General features: G+C 38.1%; 1 protein-coding gene across 1 annotated transcript in view; it reads left to right on the forward strand.

Annotated features, from left to right (window-relative positions):
• Positions 1-20,589, forward strand: part of FAP (fibroblast activation protein alpha) — an 80,436-nt gene that overhangs the window by 34,030 nt on the left and 25,817 nt on the right. Inside the window, 6 exon segments of the mRNA XM_052663568.1 lie at positions 2,395-2,439; positions 9,106-9,210; positions 9,309-9,379; positions 11,841-11,894; positions 13,662-13,786; positions 18,122-18,169. Coding sequence (XP_052519528.1) covers positions 2,395-2,439; positions 9,106-9,210; positions 9,309-9,379; positions 11,841-11,894; positions 13,662-13,786; positions 18,122-18,169 — 448 coding nt within the window.

Consider the following 20,589-nt stretch of genomic DNA (forward strand, 5'->3'; position numbering starts at 1 on the left):
TGGTCATTTAGATAAAATTTTTAGCTCTTAAAACTAGGCATTTAAAACTATAATTGCTTTGGAATTTGAATTTCTAATTTATCAAATCTGAGACAACTTAATCCAAACTGACAGAACATGTAAGATGCTCATTCAATAAGATGTGGAATTCCCTGGAATATAAACTTTAGTTTTCTGGCCAAAATCAGTGATTAAGTTTAAAATACCAGGTTTGAATAACCTTAAAATTTCAAAACAACTGCAGTTTCAAAATAGTCTGGTAAGTACATGGAATATATTTTTCAAATTTAAGAACAACAGAGTTGAATTTTCCAGTAACCATATTTATGACTGATATGTGTGTGTGTGTGTTTAGTTTTGAAAACAAACAACATTTAAGGTTAAGAGACGTGGCAACACTTTATTCATGTTGGGAGTCATACCCAAAATAAAGAAGCAAAAGAAACTGGCAATAATTAATTGTAATATAACTATATTAATAAATTTATAGTTTGGGGGAGGAACATCCTTCATCATATTATTCTCTGCAAGAGAATTAAAATTAATTTTATCTTAATAGCTAGAAATGATGAATAAAACATTTCACTCTATCAAGTCTTATCTTGTTTTTTCTGAAACACTGGCCTATCCCTATAAGAAAAATCCAAACTATGCTTTTAAAATTTATTATTCCTTTGCTTCTTATGACAATACACTCTCTCATGGTTCTCTTTCTAGTTTACTGTTTCTTTCTAGCCCTTCCTCTTCTGACTTTTCTAGAAATCTTATTCTCCAAGTTAATGCATTTAACCCTTCCAAAAGTTCAGCGGGTTAATACAATAGGTTTGCACATTCATGTAACCATCTAATAGTGAGTCCAGGTAAGTTGGAAAGAGTGAGGGTAAGGAAAGGTGCTCTGCTCCACAGAGTCATTCAGGAACCCGGGTTGATAGCATTTCTGTCTTCATCCAGTAACTTCTAAGGATATTCCAAGGTTATTCAGAGCTGGTCATCAACATCCAGCAAGGGAGTGAAAAAAGAATGGAGGATATGTATGACAGGGTTTTATAGGTAAGACATAGAAGTAGTACCAGTTACTTTTGCTTGAAAGCTATGGGTTAGAACTTACACATGACCACATCCAAGTGGATGGGGGCCTAGGAAATGTAGCCTACCTGAAGTTCTAGCAAAACCAGAAGGTAAATGATTGCTAATTATCTTAAGTCTCTGTTCCAACACCCTGTTACTCTCCTAGGTGATTTTTATCTAATACAAGAAAATTGCCCCACAAATTCATTCTGAGGATTTGAACTTTTATATATCTCTGGCTACATCTGCTCTACTCCACCCTCACTACCACTGTCTAGATTTGGGTCTTCAGCATCTTTTTTCCAAACATTTCAATGTCGTTATTTAGTTGCTAAATCATGGCTGACTCTTTTTGTGACCCCAAAGACTGTAACCCGCCAGGCTCATCTGTCCATGGGATTCTCCAGGCAAGAATACTGGAGCAGGTTGCCATTTCCTTCCCCAGGGGATCTTCCCAACCCAGGGATCAAATCAACATCTCCTGCATTGGAGGCAGATTTTTTTACTGCTGAGCCACCAGGGAAGCCTCCCACTATGTTACCCACTTCTTATCTATTCTCTGTATCATGTTCACAATTATATTTTTCAAATTGTGATTTTGAAAACTTTCAAAGGATGTATTATCCAGTGGAGAAATCCAAACTTCCTAATTGTGGCATAAAATTTCCTCCATGATTTTGCTGATGCCCCTACATTCTCCCTTATCTTCTAATTCTTTCCCACAGTCAGGCCCCACTCAGCTTGAGCCACTTGTGGTTTTCTAAGCTAGCCTCATCTCTATGCTATTTATTTCATCTAGAATATTTTCCATTTAACTGTTTATAAAATTCTACTCATTTTTAGGCTTATTAAGTATTTGTTCAATAAAGGATTTATTGTACTATCCTCAAGTATATACCAAAAATAAGATTCAGTGCAAATTTTAAGATTTCTAGCTACTTTGTAAGATTGAGGAAAGGCAAAAATATTTAACCTAAATTCCACTGGGAAATGCCTTTTTACCTACATGACAACAGTTTGGTTTGTGGTAGGTCTCCATGGATATTGTCATAATTCCAGTCACTGACTTATGGAAAATTTAGCCAGAATTATGAATGATTTGCAATAAGATACAGCCCTCAGATCATCCTTATGTATGCGACAGTGATGTTGTATAAGATTTTGAATCTAGTCATCTTCAACTCAAGTATGTAGTTGGTTGACCAACAGTAGTACACTCTGACCAGCCAGCTTAACTTGTTCAAATGTCCAGGTTATATTTAGGAAAAACTGTCCTCTTAATACTGTGTTTCATTTGATGTTTTTTTTTTTCTTTTTTCCTCTTAGACCCAGGAACATATAGAAGAAAGCAGAACTGGATGGGCTGGTGGAGTATGATTGCTATCTTTTCCTTATCTTTTAATGAAATTCTGAGCTATTAAAGGACTATTTGAAATGTATCCAAACTGACACTACTTGATTTTATAGAAAAATAACAAGGTAAAAAACACAAAGGTAGTGATCCCTTCAGCAATTTTGTGCCAGACAGTTTTAATGTCCATATATCTAGAATTCTATTGAGAATGAATCATATACTTCATGTTCTGTTCTTAACTTTTTCAACCAACTGATATCTATAGCCAATATTGCTTCTTTAAATATGTAATAAATATTATTTTTCAAAAGGGAACACAATCCCTGATTTACTTAAAATAATCTTGATAACTTTTAGCCATTTGAATCCAGGGAAAATAATTACATTTGCTATCCTTGGTTTAGAGACAACCCTACCTCTCATTATATTTAATATAAATAAATGAGGAGATTAATCTCATACATACTCATATTTATTCTAGTTTTTAAGTAAAGTGGTATCAGTTAGGGAAGTATGTGTTTTGTTACAGTTTGTAATCATATATATCTGGATTATTTTGGATAGATTTATTCAGTGATTTATAACAATTTTGTGCAAAACTAAATCATGTTTTAGGAAAACATCAATTGTATCTTATATCTTATACAAAGAATACAAAATAAGACAAATAATAAATGAATATTGTATGAATGTTACCATTTATCACAAATATGTGTTTGAATTCAACTAACATTTGGGTAAAAAAAAGAAAAGCTACTTCTGAGATTTGGACACATGCAAAGAAAAAAGAAACTCTTATCTAATTTAACACATTAACACAAGACAAGGGACAATAAAGAATTCAGAAGTAAATTCTGAGATGTTAAGTCTTGTAAAAATTTAAATTAAGATGGAGAGTGAAGTAAACATCTTCAGGTATTGAAAATTATTTTTTGTATACTTTCCTAGATCCAGTAATTTTAGCTTACATATATTCACTTTCTATCTTCAGTTAAAGGTACTTCAGTTTTTTTCATTAAGAGAATTTTGTGGGGTTAGTCTTATCTGACTCTTTGCAACACCACGAACTGTAGCCCCCAGGCTCCTCTGTCCATGGTCTTCTCCAGGCAAGAATACTGGAGTGGATAGTCATTTCCTTCTCCAAAGGATCCTCCAGACCCAGGGATTGAACCCCAGTCTCCCATATTGCAGGCAGATTCTTACTGTCTGTGCCACCAGGGAAGCCCCTAACTACAGAATAGTTATCACTTGATTTTTTTATGCAAGTAAATGTACATGGGTGCAGGCTGTGTCACTTCAGTTATGTCCAACTCTTTTTGACCCTATGGACTGTAGCCCACCGGGCTCCTCTGCCCATGGAATTTTCCAAGCAAGAATACTGGAGTGGGTCGCCCTGCCCTCCTCCAGGGGATCCTTCCAAAAGCGAAGCGAAGCAAAGCGAAGTCTCTCAGTCGTGTCCGACTCTTTGCGACCCCATGCACTGTAGCCTACCAGGCTTCTCCATCCGTGGGATTCTCCAGGCAAGAATACTGGAGTGGGGTGCCATTGGATCCTTCCAACCCAGGGATAAAATCAGCATCTCTTATGTCTTCTGCACCGGCAGGCAGGTTCTTTACCACTAGCACCACCTAACAAGGTAACAAGGATAAGTGTGTAATTCAGGAAAAAAAAAAAGAAAAAAAAAATCCTATTTTATTTCACTCTTTAACATTGTATAAGTAACAGGAAAAAAGAAAAGAAGTCAGTGAAAGAACAGGATTTTCTAAAGTTTTTGGATTCTAGGTCAACCAGAAGCTTGCCTTCCAGAAAGATAATTCCTAAATCAGCATTTGAAAACTTGAGAAAAGGGAAAAATTTAATTTATGAGTTCACTGTCATTATAGAGATTTCCTGTAAAGAATGAGAGAAGAAAGAATACTTGAAAATATCTTTAGTTGTATTCTCCATGATAATGATATAGCTAGAGTTTCTATAAAGTAATATGAATGATGTGATTTTACAAATAGATAAACCATGATACCAGCAATCTTATCAAAGACATGATCTTAGGAATCCATACACATTTATTCTGAAAATACTGGCACCATTCAGAACACTCTGAACTACTTTAAAATGCATGTTTTGAAATCTGTTTATAAGCAAGTTGAGGACAGTTGTATCTTATAAATTTTTATAGTCTGTATAGCACCAGTCTTGTAATCCCAGCAAACAATAGCTGAATGAATGAATGAATTGCCTTCTAAAGTTTTTGAACATTGTTTTAAATACCCTCAGTGGAAGCGCATACATGCCCTTTGACGGAGAATGAGGTCTCTACATTAAATCAAAAATTATGCCAAAATAAATCTAGTGAATAAATGAAATATGTATCTGCAAAATATGATTTTACACTAGATCATTATAAAATCTATAGTTTTAGAATTCTATTGGGAAAAAATAGTTTTCCTGTGTGCTAATCTCAATCTCTCCAAATGTATCCAATAGTCATTAACTTTCTGAATATTAGAAGAATTGTGGAAAATTTTTTGAAGTGACGGTTTTCAAGAGTAAGTCCACACTTCCCCAAGGCAGCTATTTTCAAGGGGGCCATTCATTAGATTTTATAAGTCCTGACAAGCCTTTTGGAGTCATGACTTTATATAGTCATAGCTCATATGTCATAATGTGCTGCATAGCTTCCTTTGACCCATAATCAAACCAGTGGCTTAATAAAATTACCCAGAAGTAACCTAGAAATATTTGTTTTTCAGACATCTGTTCAAATAATATTTATGAGGGTTTTAGATAAAGTGTACAGGCTAGTCATATTAATATAAATTTAAAGAGCAATTTTAGATCAGTTTTTCCTTTAGTATTTGTCAAAGAGGTTTAAAATGAAAAAGCCCTTCAGAGATCACCTATGAACTAGAAAAGAGACTAAATGGCAGTTTACCTATTAATTCAGGCAGAAAACTAGCAAATACTTCCTTGAGAACTTTACTTGTCACTTCCTTTTCTTCCGCATGAAATATTGTGTCTTAATTTGGGGGAAATACTCTAATTTCTTCTTTGGTATTTTATCAGAAAAATAACAACAAATTCACTTCAAATAATTTTTTTTTTTTTGTCCTGTGGAGAGCAGACAAGGAAGACTTAATCAAAGACTCTATTAATAGTGTTTAACCACTAAAATGTGAAGAACAAATACTAAACACATAATGTTTAGGATGCAAAGCCACATTTAAATCATTTAAAAATAATTAAGCCATACACCGCATCACATTTGAGTGGTTAGTGAAATCCTGTGCCTTAGATAAATGGATGCTCTACTTGATGCTTGAAAGTCTGTGCCTTTGACTAAATGTGGACTCAGTTTAGGCATCAGCCTTCCATAAGCAGGTTATTTACCATCTGTGGCAAAAAATTAACTGGTGTTAAATCATTTTACCTTCCAAGAAAAATATTTTAAATGACTTTGTAAGTAGAGATGAGGAGTTTATCAGCACATCTAAGCATGATAAAGGGAGCCGTGAGGATGTCTTGTTAAACTGAGGACCACCTAGTGACATGTGGTTATCTAGGGCCCAGGCGTGACTTGCTGCCAGAGCACTTAACTCAGGATGCATTATGGATCTCACTCTGGCAGAGTGAATGCGGAAATATTTTACACTCTCTTTACCTCACCCAAGTTACCTGTTCATCTAAAGCATCTGTCCTGGATGTGTGCAATTAAAGGGGAGAAGATAACAGACTTTGCCTAACAAAAATATTCTTCCTGTTTGCCTGATTCTACTATCTTGAAACATAATGTTCTGCCCTCTTATTTTCTGTTTTCAATGAAAATGAAATTTTCTATTTTAATCTGGAACTAAGCCATTTTTAGAGTTCCTTAACTCTCTGCAGATGTAAAGTTGAGTGTTTTTTTCACTAAGGTACCTTATAGTATTTGTGATCCCAGTTCCATTACAGTGGTTGAGAAAATGTGGAGCCAATTTTCATCTTTCATCTTGATGGGGAGAGGGGGACACTGTAAAGTGTTTACTAATAAGGAATCACTTGGCTGAGAGGGTGAAGCGTCATTCTAAAATGAAAGAATGATTTTTCAGGCCACTACTAATGAAATTCCTACCACAAAATTGCAAATCAGAATTTCCTATTCAGGGGCCTCCTGGCTTTCAATTTCACTGAGTCAATACCCAGAATCCTACCAGAACTGGTCTTATGATTAGTGTCTCATGTAAGGAGCAGAAGTTTCTCATTATTCCATTTTTTATTTTATTAAAAACATCATTTTTATGCCAAAGAGATAGGGACACCATATTAGTTTCCTAGGGTATCTGTAAAAAACTACCACAAACTTGGCTTAAAACAACAAAAATTCATTCTTTCATCATTCTGGAGGCTAGAAGTCCAAAGTCAAGGGGTTGGTGGGGCCATACTTAGATGTCTCCAGGGAAGAATCCTTTCTCACTTCTTCCAGCTTCTGGTCTCCTGGCAATCCTTGGACTTCCTTGGCTGGAACTCCACCAGCCCCAACCCCTGCTTTCATCTTCACATGACCTACTCCCCTGGGTCTCTTTGCACCTTCATCTCTGCTTATGAGGACCCCAATCATTGGCTCTAGGGCCAACTTGGATCCACTACGATCACATCTCAGTTCTTAACCTTGATTACACCCGTGAAAATGCTATTTTCAAATAGGTCATTATCCTACTCTGTTTGAGCTGTCATAACAATGTATCCTACACTGAGTGGCTTATAAACAACAGAAAGTCATTTCTCACGGTTCCGGAGGCTGGAAGTCTGAGGTGAGGATGCCAGCATAGTCAGGTTCTGGTGAGAGCGCTCTTCTGTCAACTTCTTGTTGTATCTTCCATGGCGGAGAGCAGAGCAGCGGGAGGACACTCTCCGGTAATTCTCGTAAATGGGCTAATCCCATTCGTGGGAGCTGTACCCTTATGACCTCATCGAATCCTAATTACCTCCCAAGGCCCCCACCTCTTGATACCAAATACTATCTTAATAGGGGTTGAGTTTCAATATATGAATTTGGGGGAACAGAAACGTTCAATCCATAACAGTTATCTTCTGGGTTAGGTGGAAAAGAATTTGGGGGACACTAGTTAGACCTCACTGGACAAGGCAATGGCACCCCACTCCAGTAGTCTTGCCTGGAAAATCCCATGGATGGAGGAGCCTGGTGGCCTGCAGTCCATGCGGTGGCTAAGAGTCAGACACGACTGAGTGACTTCACTTTCACTTTTCATGTTCATGCATTTCATTGGAGAAGGAAATGGCAACCCACTCCAGTGTTCTTGCCTGGAGAATCCCAGGGACGGGGGAGCCTAGTGGGCTGCCGTCTATGCAGTTGCACAGAGTCAGACACGACTGAAGTGACTTAGCAGCAGTTAGACCCCACAGATACCACATCAAAAAGTTACATTTTAATATCATTCAATCATAATCATGACTTGTATTAAAAAACATTATGTCAAATTACATATAGGATCATCATTAAAAATACCTACAACTACTTCCCTTATTCTCACTTTGCTGTAAAGTGTGTCCCAGCAAGATGAGTGTCAGCAAATTGGGTGTTTGTAGCTGAAAGATACCTGTAGTCTTTTGATTGTTGTTGCTTGGACAATTGTAAAGGATCTGAATGTGTTAACACTGTCATGTGGAAGCACTCGTGCTAAGAAATCTAGTTTGGAATAACTGTGGGAATATCTACTGCTGCAATTCATGGGGTCGCAAAGAGTCGGACACGACTGAGCAACTGAACGAATGAACTGAACTGAACTGATCTGATGATGTAAAATAGCTCTTTCCTCATGGAGCCCCTTCACCACGTTACTATCCTTCCTCCACTCAATGACCAGGATAAAAAAAAGGAAACCAGCAAATGTATAATGAATCTCTTTTTCTAATGGGAGAAAAAAAATCTAAAATCTGATGTCAGGACATTTACAGGACTTTAAATATCTGTACCTTTCAGGAAGCTGAGTTGTAGCTTGCTCTGTTCAGGACACACTAGACCTGTGGCAGAAACTCCGTAGGTTCTTAAGCAGTTCCCTGCAGGTGGTGAGCATGGGCCCTGGGAAGAGGTCAGAGGTGAACAGTGAGGTTTGGTCTGTTCCCTAAGCTCAAGGAGTACACCTTTCGTTGTCTTGTCATTGGTTACATTTTTCTCTCAAGTCCAGAAGTCCCTTTCTGCCATTAAAAGCTGTGACTAGCAGTTCGTGATATTTTAATCTTTAAAATGTCTTTATCGCATCGTCAGTATTAGGTGCTTGACATCAAACAAATCAAGAATTACAAGAGGCTATCGGCATTCAGAAGAGTCACATTTTGGTCAAATATAACATTTTGAAGTTTGACTTGGTTAAACATCAACATTCGTTTGTGAATTTTATTTAACTAGGTCAAACCATGTAATCTCAGAATACAGAAATTCAAACTAAGCAATATAAACCCAAGGATATGTAGTAGCAATTAAGCAGTATTTGGAATGTATAAGTGCCTGTTAGAAGCATGAGAAGAGCTGTCCATTTGAAAGGAAGGCATCTAGGGTGTGAGTGCTGGAAGGCAGGGGAGGCAAGACTTTCTGGTCCCGATAATTGTAACTACACATGGCTTTAAAAAAAATCAATCATTTTAGTTTGGTTTGTCTCCTGAATATAACCTCTGTTCATTTCTTTCAGTTCTTTGTTTCAACACCAGTGTTCAGCCATGATACCATTTCATACTACAAAATATTTAGCGACAAGGATGGCTACAAACATATTCACTATATCAAAGACACTGTGGTATGTTCCTTCCAAGATTTATCTCCTGAAAGATCATTCACTTGAGGTTGCTCAAATAACGCTCAGCTTCACACAACATAATGTTTGTCTTTTTATAGGAAAATGCTATTCAAATTACAAGTGGCAAGTGGGAGGCCATAAATATATTCAGAGTAACACAGGATTCACTGTAAGTATTGCATGAAGCTTGATGCACCATTCAGGTTTTAATTGGCACTGATGGACGGATGAAATCTACAGCACCACTGCTTCCAGTTAAGAGCATTTTCGTTACTTATTCTAAAGTGTAGTTCAGACAGCTGTGGTTTCATTAAAATTACACATTCTTTAGTAATTAGTCAACACAATTTCCTTTTTTGGAAAGAACATTTAGTAGGTGGTTATTTCTCTTCTGATAGTTGGTATATAATTACATTAAAAGTATAAAAGTTTTAGAATAATAACTGGTCCTAAAGACAAATTTTCCCTCTAGCACTTGAAGCAATAAGCTAGATTCAGAAGTCCATGAGGGCAGCCCCTTGATAAGAAACATTCTTGCAGTGATTCATTGTTGTATAAGTTTGAGATTATCTGTAATAGCTATTATTTATTAAGTGATTGCTGTGTACCACATAATATAAAATAGAAATGATAATCCCAGTTTTACAGATGAGAAAGCTGATACTTGGAAATTTAATTAACTTGGGCAAGGCTACCTAGTTAGTGGTAGAACTAGGATTTAAACCTAAAATATATTAAATCTAAGATTCTTATTATTAACCTCATCATGGGGCTTCTTTCTTCTAGGTCTTTCCTTTTCAGTCCATCCTGTGTACTGTCTAAATAGACCATCTTAAAATAAGCATTTTTGATCAAACATCTCTAATCAAGAATGTATAGTTTTTTTCCCCCCTTTACTTCTAATAAAATCCAAATCTAGGGCACTCTCTTGTAACTTCCCTGCCATTAGCTTGAATTCTAAGAACAAAAGAGAAAGATTAGTCCAGCTTCACTGGATAAAATTTTTTTAGAAACTTGTTGCCAATCCATGGAATTCTTTAAACTGTCAGCAAAGGAGTTTAGCCATTACATGGAGCAGCCACTAAAACTGCCCGTGTAAGATGAGCAACAAGATAAAACCTAATGGGAGATTTCAGGAATAATATATTTAGGAGGTAGGGGGAAACTGAAGGCAGGAAGACCCTGGTATGGTCATAATCTAGGCCTGAGGGGACGGAAGCCTGAACTAGAATAGTGGCAATGAAACGCAGACTCCAAGGGAAAATTATGTCTCTATTTTTTAAATCTTTGGAACATGGGATAGTGCCTGGCGCATAGTCAAATGAATGAGCGGAAGGGTAGACAGACAGTGAAGAGAGACAGAGGCTGGAAAGGTAAGTCAGTGGCTGTGAGGGAAAAGGGAAGGGAAAGAGGGAATGTGGGCTCCAAGTGTTAGAGACAGAGACAGTTGTGAAACCTTTGACGTAACAAAAACCTGTAGGAGGCAGTTTGGAAAAATCTGAGTAGTTTATTCACAGGTAGTTTGAGATGATGTGGGAAGAGCAAGTATAGTGATGTTTGGAATCCTATGAAGTCAGTAAAGACATTTAGCAGGATGCTGGTTTAGAAGGTAAAGTTAATAGTAGGAATTAGGTGTATTCTGTTGCCTTTTCCTTTTACTGGGGGTTTTCCCAGGTGACTCAGTGGTAAAGAATCTACCTGCTAATGCAGAAGACACAAATTCTATCCATAGGCTGGGAAAATCCCCTGGAAGGGGAGGTGGCAACCCACGTCGGTATTCTCACCTAGAAAATCCCATGGACAGAGAGCTTGGCGGCTACAGTCCATGGGGTCCCAAGGATTCAGACACAATGAACACACACACTGGTGCCTTTAACTGGGAATAACAAAGTCGTTATTTCAGTGAGGATATATAAGTACTTGGGTGAATGAAAAGTTCTGAGAATTAAAAATAAGAAACCAAACCTAAAAATTTTAACACTTTATTGTGCTCTTCCTAAAAATTAAATGTCAGTTATTTTGTTATATTCAGATGAACTCACAGAGGAGAAAATCATGCCCATTAAATTGGATTTCCCACTTTGTTAAGACAGGTTAGAACTGGGACCGAGATACTCAAGTAATAAGCATGCTCTCTTGTGACTTGTTTTGCTTCTGGGTAAATTAGCATGCCCCTTTGTGTGGAATCCTTGGGTAGATGAGTTTCCTGATTTATAAAAAAGTGATCTACTGTCAGTGCTTCTGTAAAATAAATTCTAAACATGTTCAAAATCATAGACAAAATTAAATAGTTTAGCACAAAGAAATCAGTAAACTGTTAATTATGGAAAGGAAAGAGGTGATATTAATCAAACATCCTAGCTTAACCAAAAAAGAATACTCAACATAATTTAATGTTTCTCCTATAATTTATAAATATATTTGTGTAAATATATTATATATATATAAGTCAGAGTATGTACATAAAATTCAGAAGTATAAACAGCAGCAATCTGTGTACATAAGTGCCAATTAATTGCTTCATTCCATTAAAGTTGGACTATACTATTTATTATATTAGTAATATATTAACAATTCTATCACCATTTAGCCATCAATAATTATCTGATAACTTCTGAATATATTTTCAGGTTTTATTCTAGCAATGAATTTGAAGGTTACCCTGGAAGAAGAAATATCTATAGGTAATTTATGTCAAGTCATTCTAATATTTTCATATATTGAAATTTGAGTAAAAATCTTATCAGAGTCCTCAGAATGTATAAAATATTTTTAAAAAGCTGAAATGTAATAAAATTAATTTATGAATTAAAATATTCAGAGAATGTGTATACTACATCACTATAAAATATATGCCCCCTAACATACTAGCTAACCAAATGTTTTCAAAAAGAAAAATTAAGAAATTTTAATGCTGATATAAACATGGCCTTAAACATTTCAACTAAATTTAGAGGCAATTGAGAAAATTCATGTAACACACATTCATCAAGTTACTACTGTATACCATGCATTGTGTTTATTCCTGTAATGTGTGATTTCTTTAACATGACTTGCTTTGAGACTATTATGATTAGAAGGAAGTCATCTCTGTTCATATATTAGTGTTTTAGTTTATGGCCCTCTTGGTGATTGAAATGGTGCCCTTAACAGTCCCTTCTGGATATGGAAGTGAAAACAATAGCTTCCATGGGTTGGTGGTCTGCTATAGGCCTTGCACATTTTTATCTGCTTTATATATGTAATTTCATTTAATCACAACAACAACTCTATGCAGTCAGTGATGTTGTTGGGCCAGGATTTATACCTGGGCATTCTGAACTTGACCCTTTATTGCTAACCGCCTACTAATGTTTTCCAAGATCACACCAAAATATAAATGTGAATGCTACTAACTGTAGTGAGAAAATGAATTCTTCCTTCTGCTGCATTCCTCTGTTTGCTTCTGGACCATAGCTTTTCATATGTTGAGAAGAATCCCCCTCTGATGATAGCAATGACTCTGATCACCCTCTACCATGCTCAAGGCAATGTCAGGGGCAGCAGCAGAAGGAACACTGCAGTGGCCGCAGGTACACTTACCAGCCACATCAGGACTCCGCCTCTGGCTGCATCCTGGCATAAAACCACCTGGTCCTCCCCAGATGAGACTCTGAGGGTTTGGGGTAAGGTCTGGGAAGTTGTATGTTAAAGCCAGTTACTCAGAGAGTTGGGCCAGTGTGGTAGGTACAGGTTGGCTTGTGTAGGGCCATTTGGGTGGGGGGGGGGGGGGGGGGCATTTCCAAGAAGAGCTTCCATGAACCCAGATTTCCTGCCAAATAAAATGAAGGGCATGAGAGCTATTGAGAATCATGTTTGTGGCTTATTACTAATTTCCCCTTCTAGATATATGATAAAGACAAGAGATCCCTTTTTTGGTAAAACTGCCCAAATCTTTGTCTGTTTTGCCATGGGAGCACACTAATGTGTGGAGGTAATTGAGAAAATTCATGTAATACACATTCATTAAGTTAGTACTGTATACCAGGCATTGTATTTATTCATATAATGTGTGAGTTCTTTTAACATGACTTGCTTTGAGCCGATGGGAGAGAGATGGTACATGAGATATGAAAGAACTATGCATTCTCAGCCACTTTGTAAAGTAAGAGATTGATAGCTATAAGAAGTGGCTACCTCGCTCCCGTTTGAGGTGCTAGATATTTTTCCCACCGCCAGAAAACCGCCAAGGGCTTCTCCGTCAACATCTGTGCCTATTCAGGCGAAGACGGATTGAAGATCAGATAAATCAAAATACTGTGGTTGTCCCCTTTACTTTAAATGATATTGGCAACAGAAAAATAGTGAGCTTGATGTTAATATGTAAATCAGTCATTTTGCACGGAGTAGTACATTTTGATAAATACAATCTCAAAATTCCAGCTTTTAGTTTTATTTTCATTTCCCTCCAGAATTAGCATTGGAAGCCATTCTCCAAGTAAGAAGTGCATTACTTGCCATCTAAGGAGAAAAAGGTGCCAATATTACACAGCAAGTTTCAGCGACTATGCCAAGTACTACACACTCGTCTGCTACGGTAGGTAACGGACCTAACACAGGCTCTACCCTTCTCTGCCTCTTTCCTTGTCCTTGTCATCATTATCTGATCAATCCTTAACTACAGGTTATTGAGCACCTGTTATATGTGAGGACCTTATCTGCCTTATCTTATCTAATGCTTACGGGAAAAAAATGTAAGGAGGATAGGAACGCATTATTATCTCCATTTTTTGCAGTTGAGGAAACAGACCTTTTGTAAAAGGTCCACACTGCTGGTAAGCATCAGAGCCAGATGGGAGTAAGAGTTCCTTGGCTGTAAATCCCAACCTCGTACCCACCATGTACCACAGCACCATGACATTGTATTGTGAGAGCAATATCATAAAAAGAAGCATCCTCTGATAAAATGGTTCCTGGATTTCAGCCCCATTTGCTTGGAGAAATGACAGTCTCCTATAGCCAGGGAAAGAAATCTGAGCTGTTTGTCTTGGAGGCCAGCAATTCTTTGAACTGTAGCTTCCATGGGTATGGAAAATAAGCTTTTGTCACCTAGTATATCCTTTCTAAATTTGAGAAACATAATAAGTAATTCATCCAAGGATTAAAAAAAAAAGCTCATAAAATATACTAGATGTTTCCTGGTTGTTTTGGTTATATGTCCATTTAACAAATAATTTCTATCCAGATAATTTTATTTTATGCATAACCTTTCATCTGTATCTTGAACACATAGCAAAGTTGGGTTAGGCAACCAGTAAATCATTGAAATATGTTAGGTCCTTGCTAGTCATTATGGGGATTTTGGAAAACTGATCTGAAACATATCTACTCCTCCATTCTCTGTTCTGACACCCCTTCCCCCACCACTATTAATCCCTGAGTTTCCTTGTGAGTTGAGGGTGGACAGAAAACAAAAGGGAGCTATTAAAAAACATATCCCATTCTTGTTTCTGGTGTGACACCAGACACTGGTATTTGGTGGGCAGCTCAGAATATAAACAGAATCTCTGACTGATTTCAATCCCTGCTCAGTGTAGAGGACCCTGAGGTTCCCTTTACTTGCCAAAAGAAAGGTTACCCTGACATGCCTCTTCTTCAGTCCAATCATCTGGGCCCAGAACCTCACCCCAGCGCTTTTGACTATGTGAAAATGAGTAAGCATTTTAATTCAAATGCTTCCTTCAAGATGGCACAAGATACCACTTTAATACAACACTTTCACAAAAGGTTTGGTCTTTGGCATCTCTGTAAAGTCAGAAGATTGTTGTTCATGACCATACGTGCTAATTGTGGTTACAGCATTTCAAGGTATACGTTAAATGTCCCTCTCAATTTCTGTGCAACATTTTTCATCTCAAGCTACGTATTCATGCAGCATATATTGAAGCTTACATGCCAGGCACAGGGTATCATTGAAATAACTGTCCTGAATCATCTGGTTGTCTATTTTCTCTCCTGGAGGCAGAATAAACTTTCCTTTCATCTTTATATTCATAAGGCCAAAAAAGAATGGTTAGTGCATGATAGACGTAGAATGTTTGTGGAATGAACATAGGTAACTAGGGGAGATCGAAACATTGCTGCTTTTTGCAAAGCGTACCCCAAGCCTCATTTTTACACTAATATTTGTTGTTGTTGTTGTTCAGTTGCTAAGTTGTATCTATCTCTATGCAACCCATGGACTACCACACCAGGCTCCTCTGTCCATGGGTTTTCCCAGACAAGAATACTAGAGTGGGTTGCCAATTTCTTCTCCGTGTGATCTTCCCGACCCAGGGATCAAACCTGCATCTCCTGCATTGACAGACAGATTCTTTATTTCTGAGCCACCAGGGAAGCCCTTTATGCTGATATATTTACTGATAAAGACATCAGTGACCCTACTCATACAAACGCATTTATATTCTATGTATTCCGCATTTGTACAGTACTTTAATGCTTTCTGAAAGCACTATACCACTTCTTAGTGTCTTCCTAAGATCTGCTTGAGCCTAAGTACCCCCTGAAGAGTAAAAAATCAAATACTAATCTCTCATCAAAAGTTGGTGAAAGACTCCTTTCTGGAACTTGAATCGCCTGACTTTTCCACACTCACTCTTCCTCGGCAGTATGGTAATTTCCCATTTAGCAAAAAATATACTGTGTGGGAAGCATCACATCGTCTGGTGTTTTTGAAGCTCCAGTAAAATGAGTCACTGCACCATCATAGGAAAAACCTTGAAATCTTCCCCTTTAGGACTAAGAGTAAAGCTTCATTATGTAACTTCAAACTCTCCGAGAGAGATGGTGAGTAAATCCCAGATAATAGGATTGAAGTAGGTAAAATCATATTGATGATGCTGATGGAACAAAAGCAGTGCAAAGAATACTTCTGCCACTAGGACCACACCCTCAGGCCACTTGTTCAAGGGCAGTCAGTCATTAGTTTGTGTCATAGTTTGGACAAAAGATATAAGCTAGTTATCCCTATTGGAACTGCACACCTACGAACATCCCATAAGGTGGGTGCTGTTTGACTAAAGTTTAGAAATTCAGATTAATGTCTCATTGCCTTACATGCTAACAAAAATTATAGTATGTATTTGTACATTTTAATAATGTTGAAGAAAATCTAGTCAAAATGAAAATCTCTGAAATCAAATTCTATCAAATTGAGATTCCACACAGTAAGCATTGCTGGTTTTTGAGGGAGCCTATTAAATGATATCCTTTCTCCTCGCTCTCAGGTCAGATTGAGGAGTCAGGCAGGAAATCAAAATATCAGCTTTATTGCCTATAAAGGTTAACTGGAAAATGGGACTAAGACCCCAGAATCACAATTACTCATACAAATATGGGTATAACCAGACAGCCTCTGGCTTCACCCATGGGGCCTGCCACTTTTAACACTTCTAGCACACTGAGAAGCAAGTCCAAAGCATCTTCTCTGAAGGCCGAAAGATGTCAGGAACAAGGCAGAAGAAGGAACTACTCACATCCAGGGTTTCTAATAACTTTACAAACATATTTCCAGGTATTATTTATTCTATAGTTCTAGTAAGTAATAGTTTTTTAAATATTTACAGATATTGTTAAAATGACCAATTTTTGGACTTCCCTGGCAGTCCAGTGACTGGGACTCTATGCTTCCACTGCACTGCAGGAGAGCAAAAGTTAGATCCCTGACTGGGGAATTAAGATTTAAAAAAAAAAAAAAAAGGCCAATTTCTGTACAGAGAACCTGAATTCCATGTCGAAATATATGGTGGACACTGGTTTGCCACTCAGATCCCCTACCTTCAGGACTGAGTCCTCATTTCTCCAGCTGCTGAGACAGCTGGTGGCTAAAAGCTTACAGCTGGGCCCCCTGCACCCAGGCCAGAGATCGCTCTTCTCTCAGGTCAAAATCAAGAATCACTCCATTCTGGGAGATAAAAGGCAAACTAGTTGGCTCCATTCAAGACAACTCTGAAGGCCAGCCAGCTCCAGAGCTCCCAGTGAGGTTGGCTGAGGTCTCTGTTGTGACTGCACCTCGACCCACTTTCCCTCAGTATCCCACCTTTTTTTCTCTTCCCCCACAGCTGGGATCCTAATACAGCATCCCAGATGAACTTTTGGTGCACAAAACAGACCTCCTTCTAGTTCTGTTTCGTAGGGAATGTGTCCTGTCTCAGCATATTGAACAGGAAATATTTTCTGTATAGATATATTTCTGCCTATAGCAATTAAGGGGGCTTTCCTAGTGGCTCAGTTGGTAAAGAATCTGCCTGCAATGCAGGAGACCCGGGTTCAATCCCCAGGTCAGGAAGATCCCCTGGAGAAGGAAATGGCAACCCACTCCAGTACTCTTGCCTGGAGAATTCCATGGACAGAGAAGCTGGACAGGCTGCAGTCCATGGAATTGCGAAGAGTCAGAAACAACTGTGTGACTAACTTTCATAGCAATTAAGTGAAAGAAAAAGAAGTTGCTGAGTTATACCTACCAAACTAAACTGAACATTGAACCAAGAAGCAAAATTGAAAATATAATCTGAGTATTGGTCAAGTTAAAGACACAGCTAAAACTGGCCCATATAGCCTACCTTCCCAGAAGGCCATTTATCACTGCAGCTTCTGGGGCCCATTTGTGTAATTAGATACTGACTATTTAGGATCACTCTTGGAAATATATACTTCTCTTATGTCTGTTCTTTGACTGGGCTCTGGTCTCATGTATTGTTTGAATGCAACTTAAAAGGGGATGTTTACTTCTTTATGGGAGGAAAAAAAATAGTTGCATAAGTAAAAGAGGTAACTGAGCTTGACAGTAATCATAAATACAACCAGCAATTCTTATTGAAAGCTAAATGTTATTTTAAAACTAAGCCATGCTTTTGTTTCATCCTGTGCACAGGCCCAGGCCTCCCCATTTCCACCCTTCATGATGGCCGCACCGACCAAGGTACTGTCTCCCACATGCTGTTGTCTTAAGAAATCCTGGACTCTTGTGACACCAGAGGAAGCAAGACAGCTTCCCCACACCAGCAAGGGGAGCAGTGACATATAGCTTAGTGCATAGCTTATGATTATATTGATCAACCTATTCTTTGTCAAACCTGATCATATGAAAGTTAATTATTATTTGCAGTAAGAACCTGGCATAAAGCAGATTAGTTATATAAGATGAATTAATCCTGTCTTCACCAATCACCCTTATAAAAACACAGAAGCTTAAAATTGGAAGGAAACTGAAGATTTTTAGTACACTCTCCCTCCCAAATAAGAAGGCCTGTTTTTTTTTTTTTAACATCCTGAACTGGAGATGAGTTCCGGATATAACTCCAGTTCGAAGCAGAGGGTGACTATCATGCTAGCTTTTTTGTTTTAACAGCTACATCACACTGTTGCCATGTATGAGGGCCCTGAAATTTGGAGGCTCTTTCCATTTTCAGCTGCTATCAAGGCAGATCTCCTCCATCCTGTATTCGTGATATTGGTTCAAAAATAGTTCACAGCTCAAAGATGACCATTTTTACTCTCGACGGAGATATACAAGTGTATAATTGCCCTGAGGCTCTTCCTGCGGTTCTCTGTTACCTTTTGATTTACTATGAAACGTTGTGGGGTTGAAGTTGATGGAATCTAAGGATGAAAAGGGACTTCAGCACTCAAGCCTGTGATTGTCCTTGGACAGCTTTGGTGACAAGTCAGGAGACTGACTGCTTTGGAATTAGTTTGGCTGCCAGCTCAATGGCCTACGTACAGGTGAAAATAAGGCAATGAGGAAAATCAGAGTCCATTCAGGAGCTCAGGACAGGACAAGCATTGTAATAATGAAACTGTGAATTTAGTTTCGTTTTGAAGTTTTGGGGGTTTTGTTGTTTTTTTTTAACCTTGTGTCTAATAATGAAATACTTTAAAGAATAACAGATTGTATTTCTGAGTTTGGCTCATTTCAACCTTCAGTGAGAGAAATTTTAAAGCAAGACTAGTTTCAAATTTCTAAGTCTTTGTTTTAATGGAAATCACCATAAATGTGTAATTCTCATTTGTTCTCAAAAGAGAACACAATCTCTGATTTGCATAAAATAATCTTGATAACTTTTAGCCATTTGAATCTGGGGAAAGTAATTGCATGACTGCAAAATAAAGGTCAGTTTCTCTTTTTAAATGAATTTCCACTTTCTTACTATTCTTCTCATATTCCTGCTAGATACCAATTTTTGTACTGCTTACAAAACTTTTATCATTTCATTCAATACTTACAAAATAGGTACAATGTTCATGTGTCTATATATGTTATTGTTATGCCCAGAGTCCGAGTCCCCAAAACTGAGAGAATAAGACGTCCACAGCAATGCAAAAGCGTGAAGGGGTTTTATTTCTAGCTTGAGCTAGGGCTCCCGCCACATCCAACGCAGTGGCGTGGAGCAAGGAGCCCAGATTTGCAGCAGTATTTATAGGTTTTAGAACAGAGCGTTGGCAAGGGCTGATTGGCTGCAGGAGTTTCCTAGTATTTACTAATTGGCTAATCTTTATTGGCTGCAGGGGTTTCCTGGTATTTACTAATTGGCTATTGGCTGCAGGGGGATGTCTTTTACATCCTGATAAACTCAAACCAGGTTACGGGGAGTATGCTGATTAAACAAGTCCTGGCATCCGTGGGGATGACCTCACTGGGCAATGACTCAGCCTTTCCCGTGAGTCCTACCTTAGTCCCTGAAGCCTATCATGGTGTTTGTTAGGTCCCAACATTCCCCCCTGTCTTTTGTTATACTGAGGAATCTTCCTCAGCATTTTGGGGCAGGGCCTGATATTGCTGCCTAAGTACTAGTACCTGGACTGTATTGATGCGCTCCTTAACAAATGTGATAAGTCTATTTAGGATACAGGGGCCAAGAGTGAGCTTGGCCAGGGACTCCCTGATTACCCCTGAGTGATTCACATAAAAACAACGTTCTTCCCCTAACACAGCACATAGGCCCCCTGAGAGACTTCATACTCAAGATACTTTTTGGGAATTGGGGCAGAGGTCTCTTTCTTCTGTAACTTCTTCTGCTGTGCATGGGCGTAGGCCTGCCTAGCAGAGCAGAAGTCTCTCTACCTGATCTAAGTTGGGGTTTTCCACATCTGAGACCAGCTTTTACCCTTGTAGTTGCAGCAATTTAGTTGGCCCCTCTCAGAGATGACATAGACAAGGGCCAAACAAGAGACCTACCAGGATGGTCATCTCTGGTCTCCGGAAACTATTTCTTAATAGCCAAAGCAGATTTTTACCGTTAATGACGTCAGTGTTTCTCTAGTTATGAGAAGATGCAAGAATTGGGACTCATAAAATTTTCTCCTGAAAAGATCTAACTATCTGAAGGCCTGTTCTGCCAG

This window comes from Budorcas taxicolor, chromosome 2 (genome assembly GCF_023091745.1).
Source record: "Budorcas taxicolor isolate Tak-1 chromosome 2, Takin1.1, whole genome shotgun sequence".
NCBI classification, from domain to species: Eukaryota; Metazoa; Chordata; class Mammalia; order Artiodactyla; family Bovidae; genus Budorcas; species Budorcas taxicolor.